General features: G+C 41.2%; 1 protein-coding gene across 1 annotated transcript; it reads right to left on the reverse strand.

Moving 5' to 3' along the window:
• Positions 1 to 7584: 7584 nt before the first annotated feature.
• Positions 7585 to 10768, reverse strand: LOC110078297 (olfactory receptor 5F1-like). Its single transcript, XM_020792300.3, has one exon. It carries the CDS (start codon positions 8675 to 8677, stop codon positions 7661 to 7663), a length of 1017 nt encoding a protein of 338 aa, XP_020647959.3. The 5' UTR covers positions 8678 to 10768; the 3' UTR covers positions 7585 to 7660.
• Between the last annotated feature and the right edge of the window lie 1431 nt (positions 10769 to 12199).

Genomic DNA, 12199 nt, shown 5'->3' on the forward strand with positions numbered 1-12199 from the left:
AATTTTCACCAAATTCTACCCACAAAGGATCATATTCAGATACATGTCCATTATAATGGATCTTTTTTTGTAGTGACTTACCAGAGAAGCATATGAGGATGTATTCACTGTCTCATTATGGGAAGTGATCCCTTTTGAAGGTTTTGCATTCATCGTGAGAGCCAGATCCCTAGAGAAGCTCAAGGCAGATGGGTCTCAAAGGAGGGAAGGGGTGTGGTACATGCAGGGAATGAAAAGAAGTATTAGGACACTGCAGTGGTACAACATATGAATCATTCATTGTGAAATAATGAACCCCAGCTGGCTTATGGCTTGCAGCCCATCGTTCCTTATAAAATTTAGCTGGCTAATTGCAGGTTGGAGGTTCATCTACATCTTCTTACAATCTTTCTGAAGTTGCAGTCGTTGGTGTCAATATATATATAAATTCTCCTTTTTATGACACTGGCAGAAGGGTCCCTTACCAAGGCCTAGATCCATACAATATTCACAGCAGATTTCCAGCTCCATCTTCTGACAGTTCTACTCTCTAATAATAATGTAGTGGTAAATTAGGAAGTACAGGTGCTCATCTTGACAGTTCTTATAGCCAGACCCTGCCCTTGAAAGAGTCCACAAATGCAGGCAGCTATATGAGTTCATATCAACAAATGCGAAGCTGGACTTTTGCAAAATTATTAGCTCTGAATTGCCTATTCAAAAACCACCCACAAATACTTATTATTATTTCATATTACAAGAGGGGTGGCTTACCATCCCCATGTTTTCTTGGAAAATCCATTTCCCTTCCAGCTAAGCTCAGAGGAAACAGGAAAGTTTGAGGTGGAACGGGATGTGACATCCTAGTCCCTGTTGCTAAGAAAACCTTAAGGTTTCAACTTTCTGCGCTCTCACCCGGTTATGCTCCTGGTCTCCAGGCAAGGCAACTTGGGGGTGAAAAGCAATGTGAAAAGGGAGTGTTGATTAACGATTTCTGGCCCTTATTCTCACTCTGCAAATTCGTTGTGCCAGGCAGAGAAATTTTCCCTTGGACATTTATACTTCCAAACTCAAATAAACGATGAGCCAGATTTATAAGTTCTTCTTTGATTTGAAATGCTTTTGAGGGAGGAGGCTTTTTTCTCTGCTTTTCCCACATCTGTTCAGAGGACATCACAGCTGAAACAGTCTGTCAAGGTTCTTTGCTCTTCAGAAGAATCCTCCCTCCTCCCAAAATGAGTAAATTAGAACTAGTGATGAGTAAACCGAAAACAATTGCAATCTCTTCTGAGATTCCAGAACATGTCAAGGAACCAGAGAGATAGTTTAACAATGCCCTGACCATTCCAGAAAACACTGCAGTTTTGCACCTCCAGTGCAATGGAGCAGAGTTTCTTGACTCTTTCTCTGAGGGGGCAGCTCTTTTGATTTAAAAAGAAAACTTGTGTGTCCTTGCATGCAAAGACTTGAGACTATGGTGACTTCCCCTCTACCATCAGCATCATTACAGAACTTAATGACTAATAGCAGCCTCTCTCAATTCGCTATTCCAAGTTTACACAAGAATTTGTATACTCGGAAAGCAATTTTACATGCAAAATGTCCCAGTTTCCCCTCTCCAAAATGTATTGCAAGCCTCACAAATACATGGTTTTACATGGCAAGATGTGTTCTTGGGAGGTGCAAAATGGCTACTTCTACTCAAGACTGTGAATCTAATGAATATTTTTCCCTTCCATCCATGGTCATCTAAGAGGACTTTTTTTTGGGGGGGGGACACATTATGTGGAAAAGCTGCAGAATGGTATGCTTGCACAATTTGTGTGCATTCTGGGAGTCACTACAATACACAATTATGTTCTGGAACATAAAAACAACTAATAAACTAAGGATTGTGGAGAGTGGGGGGAAGCATCTTGCCTCTCCTCCCCTGCAGACACCAATTCATCCATTCTTTCCTCCAGTCAATGTAGGAGAAACAAACCTCATATCTTTTTTTTTCTTTTCGTTGGGCTTTGGTTGATGTCTGCAATTTCTCAATAGTCACATCAACATGATGATAAATTTTCTAGGTGGAAATGAAACTATTTGTCCCCTAAGCATGTTGGTCTAATATAGTTTTGTTTCTCTGCTGGGCTGGCAGGTACAGAGTGCCTCCTACCAGCTATGACAGCATATGGCCACTAATGAACATCTGGGGTCTGCTGTTTTATAAAATTATTATGGTAAGTAAGAGAGGTGCTGCCTTGGGACCCATTTCATTTCAGTCTGTCTTTTAAAAGTCAATCACTCAAATAATGACTCCAATATCCTCTGTAATTTCTTCTGCAATATCACAGCCCCGCTGAAACTCTCCTGAGTTTTTGCGAGAGCAAATAAGATTCCAATCTTTGTTTCTATCTCTGCCCTTGGAATGTCTTCTTGTCTCATGATCTTCAAGTCTTTTTTCTACATCCTTTCCACCATTCTGAAGCTCTGTTTTGCTGAAGGAAAGTGTAGGGCTTTTCCACCTGAATCTCCCACAGTTTGGCTGCCTAGAGTGGTCGTAATGACCAGATAGATGGGAAATAGATAGATAGATAGATAGATAGATAGATAGACAGACAGACAGACAGACAGACAGACAGACAGACAGACAGACAGACAGACAGACAGATAGATAGATAGATAGATAGATAGATAGATAGATAGATAGATAGATAGATAGATAGATAGATAGATAGATAGATAGATAGATAGATAGATAGATAGATAAAATCTTCCAAAGGACTCTCTCCTTCATTGTCTTCATCTGTAACCAGGCTTCAGACACTAGACTGGACAAAGATTTGCAGCCTCACCTCACTCAACCTATGGGTGTCTCCTTGGGGCCTAGTCCTGAAGAAGACACTGCCCAAGATCCTCAGCATAGTAAATCTCAGTTGAGTATCTGTATTGAATTAATGGAAATTTAGAGAGTCAGCTCCTCTATAAGTTCCATTGATTCAGTTGGATCCACTCTAACTGTGACTTTAGCACTGTACATCATAATTAGAATAGGCCCATTTGAATCAACAGAAATTATTGAAGTGATGGCTCACCAAAACCCCATTGACTCAATGGGCCTGCTCTAGTGCGATTTAATACACCAAGCAACTGGATTTTGGCCACTAGCTGAATTTTAAAGGGAAGTATTTTTTATTATTTAGCACCCCAGGCCTTCCTAAGCATAGAGCAACATCAAATATACAGTAGTGCCTCGCAAGGTGAATTTAATTCATTCTGCGGTTAATGTCTTGCAAAAAATTCATCTTGCGAAATGCGTTTTCCCATAGGAATGCATTGAAATCTAATTAATGTATTCCTATGGGCAAAAAAAGTCAGAACAAAGTCAAATTTGGTTTACAAAGGGTTTAAGAGCTCTTTAAAGCCATACATATTGTGCAGATGATTTCAAAAAATTCAGTCAAAAAACTTTAACTTTTTAAACATCATAGAAAAACATTTAAAAATCAGCAAACATGAGGCAGGAAAAAAATAAACGGAAAACATTTGTCTTGCGAAGCATGGCCATAGGAACATTTGTCTTGCAAGTCATCAACCCCCTTGCCAAAACCATTTGTCTTGCGAGATTTTTTGTCCTACGAGGCATTTGTCTTGCGAGGCACCACTATATATCAAACAATATATACTAGTAATATAATATAGAAAATATATACAGAGCAGTTACCATGTGGGAAGTTTAAGCCGTCAAAACTGGCATTTCGTCATATAAAATGGAGAACAATATAAAAACATTTGCAAGTATTTGTTACAATAAAGCATGCTTAGCCCAAGGATACCATTGACATGAAATAGAGTTTAACTGCTACAGAAATTTGACAGCTATTAAAAGAACAGCAACAGAAGAAAATAAATATTTAGTTTCATTGTGATGGCTAGCATAATAGAGTGCTCAAACCACAAAAGAATTTTCACCCCTCTCTCCAAAACCACAAAAACCAAGCAACCAAAAAAAGGCAAAAAAGCCCACAAAGCCCCCACCACCAAACCAAAACTACTAAAATACAGGGAGATTTTTCTTTCCCTGCTACTTGATGCCTTCTTTCCAGCAGGCATGGAGGATGACCAGGCAAGCAACAGCAAAAGTAATCCAAAGAAAACAGGAGAGGGGGGATCGTATCAAAAATCAAGAAGGAGGGGCAGGGAGAAATGGTTCCAAGACCTACATGTCAGCCGTCATCAGCCTTACACACAAAGAACTGTGTGAACAGGAGTCCAGCTGCTGTTCTTCCCCCTAATCTCCTCACCCTATGATAAATATAATGATTAAAAACAATTAAATGTGATTTGGGAGAAAAACTGGGCTTCTTTGTTTCTATCACAGTGAAATTGGAGTTCCGAATTGCCACATAAGATGAAAGGACTGGTAACTGCCAGGATAACTACAAGAGCACCCTGAACACATTGATTCAGTTTGAGAACCCTTAGAACAAGATCTCTGAGGGATATTCGCCTCTCTATGGCAGTCATACAAATACAGTGGTGCCTCGCTTAAAGGGCGCCCCGTTTAACGACGAAATCGCATAGCGACAAAGATTTTGCAATCACTTTTGTGATCACATTGCGATGTTCCCTATGGGGAAAAATCGCTTTGCGACGATCGATATCCTGTTTCGCTTAACGATCATTGCAAAGCGATGATTTTTTAACAGCTGATCAGCGGTTCCAAAATGGCCGCCGGGGAAAAATGGCCACCCGCTGTTTTCTGGGATGGATTCCTCACTTACCGGGCAGCGAAAATGGCCACCATATGGAGGATTTTCGCTTAAAGGTGAGTCTGAAGCCCATAGGAATGCATTGAAGGGGTTTCAATGCATTCCTATGAGCTTTTTAATATCGCATAGCTACAAAATCGCTTTGCAGTGATTTTTGCTGCATGGATTATCGTCGCTATGCGAGGCACCACTGTATAGACAGTAGCCCTAGGGCCAGAGAGAAGTAGGTGTGTTTGCCTTTGTTCCCAGGTAAAGGAACCCTGCCCTCCCCCACTAGAAGAGCTATATTTGAGCCTGAAGAGAAGAAGCAGGAAGCAGCAGCACCATCCTGACTGACAGACCTCCTGAACCAGGGCAAGGGTGCCTGGATCACCATCACACTAAAGAAAAGGCAGTGCCTGCTTAATCTCTTTAGGAGGCAGCAGCATCAACCTTTCTTGCTCATGTCAGAAATTTCCCAGCAGTGAGGCTGCAAGGCCTAGGCCCAAAGGATGAAAACCAAGACTGCTGAATCCACTGGCCACTGCCTTCAGTCTCCCTCTTGCAAGAGGCATAGGCAGGTGGTGGTGGAGGAGGTGGTATCCAGGTCACCTGGTGCTTTGGTGAGAACCGGGCACTGAATCGCTTGTCCTTGCTGTGCTTCTCAGTGCTATATTTCAGCTCTGAACCTTGAGGATGTACTTTGGGGATCTATGGAGACCTCGAGACCTTTTGATGCCTCACCCCTTTGTCTGTCTGCCTCTGCCAATTGTTGTGTCTTCCTGCTGCCTCCCTAGCACCCACCAAGCTGCCTTTTAGTGAAATACGTCAGTGAAGTCAAAACATTTGGCCTTTGTTGAATGATTCAGTGCAGCAGTATGTTAAGCTGCTAACGTTAATTTGTAAATCTTGTATTTGTTTCAGAGGTCATTAATTCACCGGTTTGCTATAGTTGGAAGTGACTTGATGAGACATAACAATCACAGTATGGTAAACCTGAAGGCTGGAGCTTAGAGATGTTCTTCAGGGTTCCAGTATGGTGCAACGGGATGATGTCTGTCTGGGAATATGGCGTTTCTCTCCCTGCCAGTCTCTACCAAACTGTGCTGCCTACCTGGCTGCCCAATGATCCACTCACTGCGCTGCCTTTCAGGGCGGTACTGTAGCTCCTCCTTATCTCCCTTGACTCTTCTTTGAAGCAATTCTTCAAATATATACTTGTGATTTTCTAAAGGCTCTAGAAAGGTGCTGCCAACGGTAGAGGGACAGTGAGTGGCCAAAAGCCATAAGAATGAACAACAGCGAGTAGTCAGCTGAAGTCATCTTTCTGACTTCAGCTGGGTCAGGGACACTTTGTCGCATCCACCCAGTGTCCCTTTATTTCTCCCTTAAACATAGGTTCATCTTCTGGATGTGTTTCCTCTTTACACACTGCCACCAGGTATTATTCACATAATACCAAATACCTGTACGTATTTCAGACGCGTGTGCTGCCAAATATAACAGGTTTATTGAACTTTCAAGTTTGAGAATCACAGGAGTAAATTATAGATGTTCTTCTATTGTTATGTAAATCACAAATGGAAAATACAGAGGTTCGGGATCATTCATTAAATATGATTCAGCTATGCATTGGTTTGAATGTATTTTTATTCACAACAACAATATAATTTTACTATACAGTATTCCTTATAACCCTTTCCCTATTCTCTCTATCACTTGAACTGTCCAATCTATGTATTAACCTTCTCAATTCAATCTCCTAACTCTCCTCTGCTAATCCCTATCTATCTCCTTCTTCTCTCTAATCCCATAACTGTCATTCTAACCCCTCAACTGTCTCCTTGACTCTGCCCCTCCTGCCCTATCATAGGCTCCTGCCTTTCGAGCTTACATGATGGACAGACAGGAGTGACGTGATGTGATGCCATTCCACCACAAGTGAGTACTCAGCTGAAGTCAGAAAGAGATCTTAGAAATAGCCCATAACTAGAATTAGAAGCCGATTTATTTTGCAGAAAGATGATTCAGGCTGTCTTTCTATGTCTAGGAAATCAAACCTCAAAGGAATCTGAAGACCAACCAGCAAAGCAAATTAATTTGCATAACTCCGGATTTGAGTGAAACTCATGCTGAGACACCCAGATGTTCAGATCGATTAAGAATTTCCCTCTTCCAGTCATGGAGTAAAATCTGATTTTGGACTGAGCGTACACACTTTCAAGAAATTTTTCAAACTCTTAGTGTGCAAATCTTGAAAATCAGCTGTCTGAAATTTGGCAGGCTCATTCCCCTCATTAGATTGTATGAGATCTCCAAATGTTTCTTGTATCAGTTAAAAAAAACACCAAAGTTGTTTTTCAGGGCAAGTCAATGGGAGGGTCCCAGTCAAAGTTGCTTTGTACCAAAGCAAATTGGATGGAGCACAACTCACAGCATCCCAAATCAGCACACACCTTGAAGTGCTACATTGGCTTCTGAACAGAATTGGGAGATCCATGCACAACCATAGTTGTGTCTTAGTTTAGCAAAACATCTGGACTCCTGAAGTGGAAATACACTTAATCATGGGAATGAATAGTAAGTCTGGTATAATGCTGAAGATGATATTTAAAGGCCTCAAATAATCAGGCTACAGTATTTAAATAATAATTATGTGCCATCAAGTCAGTTCTGACTTACAGTTACCCTTGTCATGGTTTTCCAGGTACAGAATACTTAGGGGTGGTTTACCATTCCCTTCTTGTGGGGACACCCTGGGACTCCACAGTTTGCCCATGGCCACACAGGCTGACTCTTCTCCCAGGAGGCACAGTGGAGAATCAAACTCTTGACCTCAAACCCCTCAGCCAGATATCCAACTCACTGAGCTTTCCCTATAGTGTTTAACATAATTTTTTTAAAAAAAATGAATCAATGCTCTTTTCTGTCTGCAATCATAATAGTTACACTAAATGGGAAGACTTCTTTCTCGCCACTGCTCTCTTTAATGCATCCTTCACCTCCTTGTTCCTCAGGCTGTAAATTAAGGGGTTAAGCAGTGGGATGCCAAATGCGTAAAACAGAGACACAGTTCTGTGCTGGCCATCTGAATAGTTTGATCTGGGTTGCACATAGACAAACAGGCCAGTTCCATAAAACATGATCACGGTGGTCAAATGGGAGAAGCAAGTGGAGAAGGCTTTCCTTTGGCCTCTTACATGGATCTTGAGCACTGAGGAAAGGATGTATGCATAGGACCACAGTATTATGAGGAGAGGCCCCAAAATAACAACTCCAGCACAGATGAATGTTGATGTTTCTGCAAGAGATGTGTCTGAACACGAAAGCTTGAGGAGTGAGGGAATCTCACAGAAGAAATGGTTGATTTCATTGGACCGGCAAAAAGACAAATTGCCTATCAAAATAGTATTTATCAATGAGTTCAAGAAGCCAGCTGTGAATGCTGCACCTGCCATCTTGACACATCGGCTCTGGGACATAATGCAGGTGTACAGCAAAGGACTGCAGATGGCCACATAACGGTCGTATGCCATCAGCCCCAAAAGGAGGCACTCTGTACCTGCCAGAGCAACAAAGAAAAACATTTGGGTGATACATCCCAGGAAGGAAATGGTTTTCCTTTCTGACAGGAAATTCCCCAAGATTTTGGGGATGATGTTGGAAGAGTAACAGAAATCCAAGAAAGCCAAGTTACTGAGGAAAAAATACATTGGAGTATGAAGCTGAGGGTCTGTTCTGATCAGTACAACCAAACCAAGATTGCTTGCCACCGTGGCAGCATAGATTAGCACCAGCAGCAACATGAAAACAGAAATCTTCACTTCTGGCCAAGCAGCAAATGCAAGGAAGATAAATTCAGATATTACACTGTTATTTTCTACTGGCATCTCTGTGGGAAAAAGTTCCCTCTGATTCTCATGATGAATGAACATGGCTCTTCTTGTATCTTCAGAAGTCATGAGCAAAAATGTTGAAAGCTTGGTGTTACGATGGAATTAATTATTCTGTGACTTTCAGCTAGTGGCTCTTCCAGTTGATTTGCAAATATTTTTCAACTGCACTTTTTCTTTCTACCTGCAGATGAAGTGTAAGACAAATCTATTGAAGAGCTTATAAGTACAGTAATCTATAGCTTACTACAAGTAACCTTTAATATAGGAAACATGACTTAAATATTGATTTTCAACCCAGTTTAAAATTTGTACTGGTTTTGTTGTCAGTAAAACTCTGATCCATGAGGTTCCAAGAATTCAAATTCGGGGCAGTACACTAAAGCTCACCGAGTGCTATTCTCTTTTCAAGAATGGAAGAGTAACAGAATTTTGAAATATTTCTGCTTTTTAAAAATCGAATGCAGTGGTGCCTCGCATTACGACGTTAATTCGTTCCAACAAAATCGCTGTAGAACGAAAATGTTGTAATGTGAAAATAAAAAACCCATTGAAATGCATTGAAACCCCTTCAATGCATTCCAGTGGGCTGGAAACTCACCGTCCAGCAAAGAGCCTCCATAGGACGGCCATTTTCGGTGGCTGTTTTGTGAGGAATCCATCCGAGAAAACAGCGGGGAGCCATTTTATTTATCTGGTGGCCATTTTGAAACTGCCGATCAGCTGTTGGAAAATCGTTTTGCAAAGACTCGGTTCCCAAAGCAGGAACCGATCATGGTAAAATGAAAAAAGACCTATTCATACCATCGCTTTTGCAATCACAAAAATGTCATCGTAATGCGGTTTTGTCGTAATGTGGGGCAATTGTAAAGCGGGGCACGACTGTATATAAATTGACAGCACATGCAGAGGTACTGATACCAAGTAGAAATGAAACTAGATTTTAGAATTAACAATTGACAGGCCAAGAGAAAACATAAGCCTCACTTTGGAGCTCTAGGAAGAGATATTCACACCTCACCTAGAAGTATTTATGGCACACATAGAATAACAATGTACTGTAACTCTCCCTTACTGCCCTTTTACCTTTTCACGTAGTGGATGGCCCATCCTTGGAATGCTTGTAGGAGGAAGCTAGCCATAATTGTTGTAACATTTCACAGTATTGAAGGCCATACATCAGGGCCAAGGAAGAAGACACATCAATATACCAATAGACAAGGAGAAATGGATACCCTTATCCCCAGACTTTCAAGCGCATCTTGGGCACAGGTCAAGGAAACATGGGGGCACAATATACATATTTCCGTATAACCAATAGATTAACGTAGTTGGCATCAATTACCCAATGAGGGACTGGATCCAAAGTTGGGGTACAATTGACCAATAGAATTGTAACATTTTATTGCTCTTTTCTATATCATTATAAAATGAACGTGCTCTTTATGATCTGGATCTTCTCTGCTATTAAGGGAAGTCCCAAGTGACCTTTTCTGTTACTTTGCTATTCAAAATAAAATCACACCTTTGGTTCAGCTGTTGTGTTCTTGCTTGATTCCTTACCAGAAAACCAAAACCCAAAATTGGCTGGTAACAGTACAGCTTAAATGCTCCAAAACCTACTGCTGTCTCAACAAATCTCCTGCAGACAGCCATCATCCTAAGGGTTGGATGCAGATGGAGGTGCCTGCAATAAGCCAGTGCAAAGTGATTTTCTCACTCTCTTTCCTACATGGAAGCTGATCTAACATCCTGAAAAAAAGTGTGTGTTTGGAACCTTCTGATCCTCCCAAGGAGGTTGATCAGCAGAGCTATGCTATTATCCAGGGATGTAGAGCCATCACAAGGGTGCATAGAGCCCAAACCTGGCTCTCTATGTCTCTTTCTAAGTTTGATTTGCCTCTGTTCTTTACCATACAGACACTAACATTTAAAAAATCCTTATCTTGGGGTGAAGTATTGTTGTCTGCCTCTTTCTCATTTTAGATACTTGTGTCCCTGTACTAAATTAGTTCTAGTAATTGATATGCTTTAACTGCTATTATGCTATCCTATAGATTCCTAGATTTTGCAGGGGTATTATCATTTCCTCATTGTTATTTGAAACCTCTTTCCAGAATTCTGAGTCACCAAAAGCATGCATTCAATCTCAAAAAGAAAAAAAAACAGATGTTTCTAATAATTTATATTCCTGATGTCCAATTATTGCCTCTTTCCTCCTGACATCATCTAAACTCCTAACTCAGTTTCCATAAACCTGCTGGAGATAAAATGGAACTAATATTTCTAGAGGGCCACAGAATCATAGATCTATAGAATTAGAGTTATAGGTCCCCAAGAGTCATTGAATCCAGCGTTGCTGTCAAAGCAAGAAATGTAGAAACAGGCATACTATCAGAGCCTTGCAGCCTTTCTTCTATGGCTACAACGCCCACAACCCCCATTCAGAATTCACTGCAATGGGTTACCTGTTTTGTGTCTGCAGGCAGCTCTGCAGGAGCCAAGCATCCTCATGATTGTTATATTTACCTTGAATCTTTGGTGTCCAAGTCTATGAGCTCCTGTTACACTGTGCATGGGTTTGCTTATTGGCTCATCGTAGACAACAAGAGCTTGTTTCCTGCCAAACGTTTGGTCCAAACAATGATGGGATATTTTACCATACATCTCCAGTTCTATAATACCTAGAAATGTACTCTTAAAAAAAAAAGATGACAGCAGAATGTATTTGCAAAGGCTTTCACGGCCGGGATCTAATGGTTGTTGTGGGTTTTTCGGGCTCTTTGGCCGTGTTCTGAAGGTTGTTCTTCCTGATGTTTCGCCAGTCTCTGTGGCCGGCATCTTCAGAGGACAGCACTCTGAAGATGCCGGCCACAGAGACTGGCAAAATGTTAGGAAGAACAACCTTCAGAACATGGCCAAAGAGCCTGAAAAACCCACAACAACCGTGACAGCAGGATCTTGGCCAGCTGGTAGGCTAACTGGGCACCAAGTGGGCATGTCTACAATCCAAACACAATCAATGAAGTACTATGGCAATGCTATCCATTAGAGAATTTTAACACTGTAGTTCAGGGCAGTACACTAAATCTCACCAGAACAGAAATCTATGTACCTCACCACAGTATACGCAGATGACGGGGTTCTGAAGAATGGAGCCATGACTGTTAAGACATATTAAGCTGCTATAGCTTTGTAGAGCAAATACACACCAACCAGAAAAACAAAATGATCTAATACAGTACTTAGTTCCCATGAAAACATACACTGCTGGAATATTAACATTCTCTCCCCCCCCCAAAAAAAATCTGAAGCTCAGGCAAAGTATGGTTTCAATGCAGTCTACACTGGCAGCTGTATTCACACAAAGCCGAGAAGAGTCTCACGTTAATAGGTTGGATTTCTTCTTTGAATGGCTGATATTGTGTCAAAATTCAATCATACGATAAGGCTCACCTTGTCTTTGGTTTGGTGAACACATCTTGTATATTGCCAAATTTGTTGAAGCTGCTGCATCAGAGTCCTGTTTTAAACGAGAAATGAAATAATAAGGAGTAAAGTACACCAGCTCTCTCAAACAGGACCCAAAGA

The sequence above is a fragment of the Pogona vitticeps genome, chromosome 1, assembly GCF_051106095.1.
Source record: "Pogona vitticeps strain Pit_001003342236 chromosome 1, PviZW2.1, whole genome shotgun sequence".
Classification (NCBI taxonomy): Eukaryota; Metazoa; Chordata; class Lepidosauria; order Squamata; family Agamidae; genus Pogona; species Pogona vitticeps.

What these genes read in the sequence shown, in the direction of transcription:
- LOC110078297 (XM_020792300.3), bottom strand. Translation starts at nt 8,677, where the DNA reads ATGACTTCTGAAGATACAAGAAGAGCCATGTTCATTCATCATGAGAAT.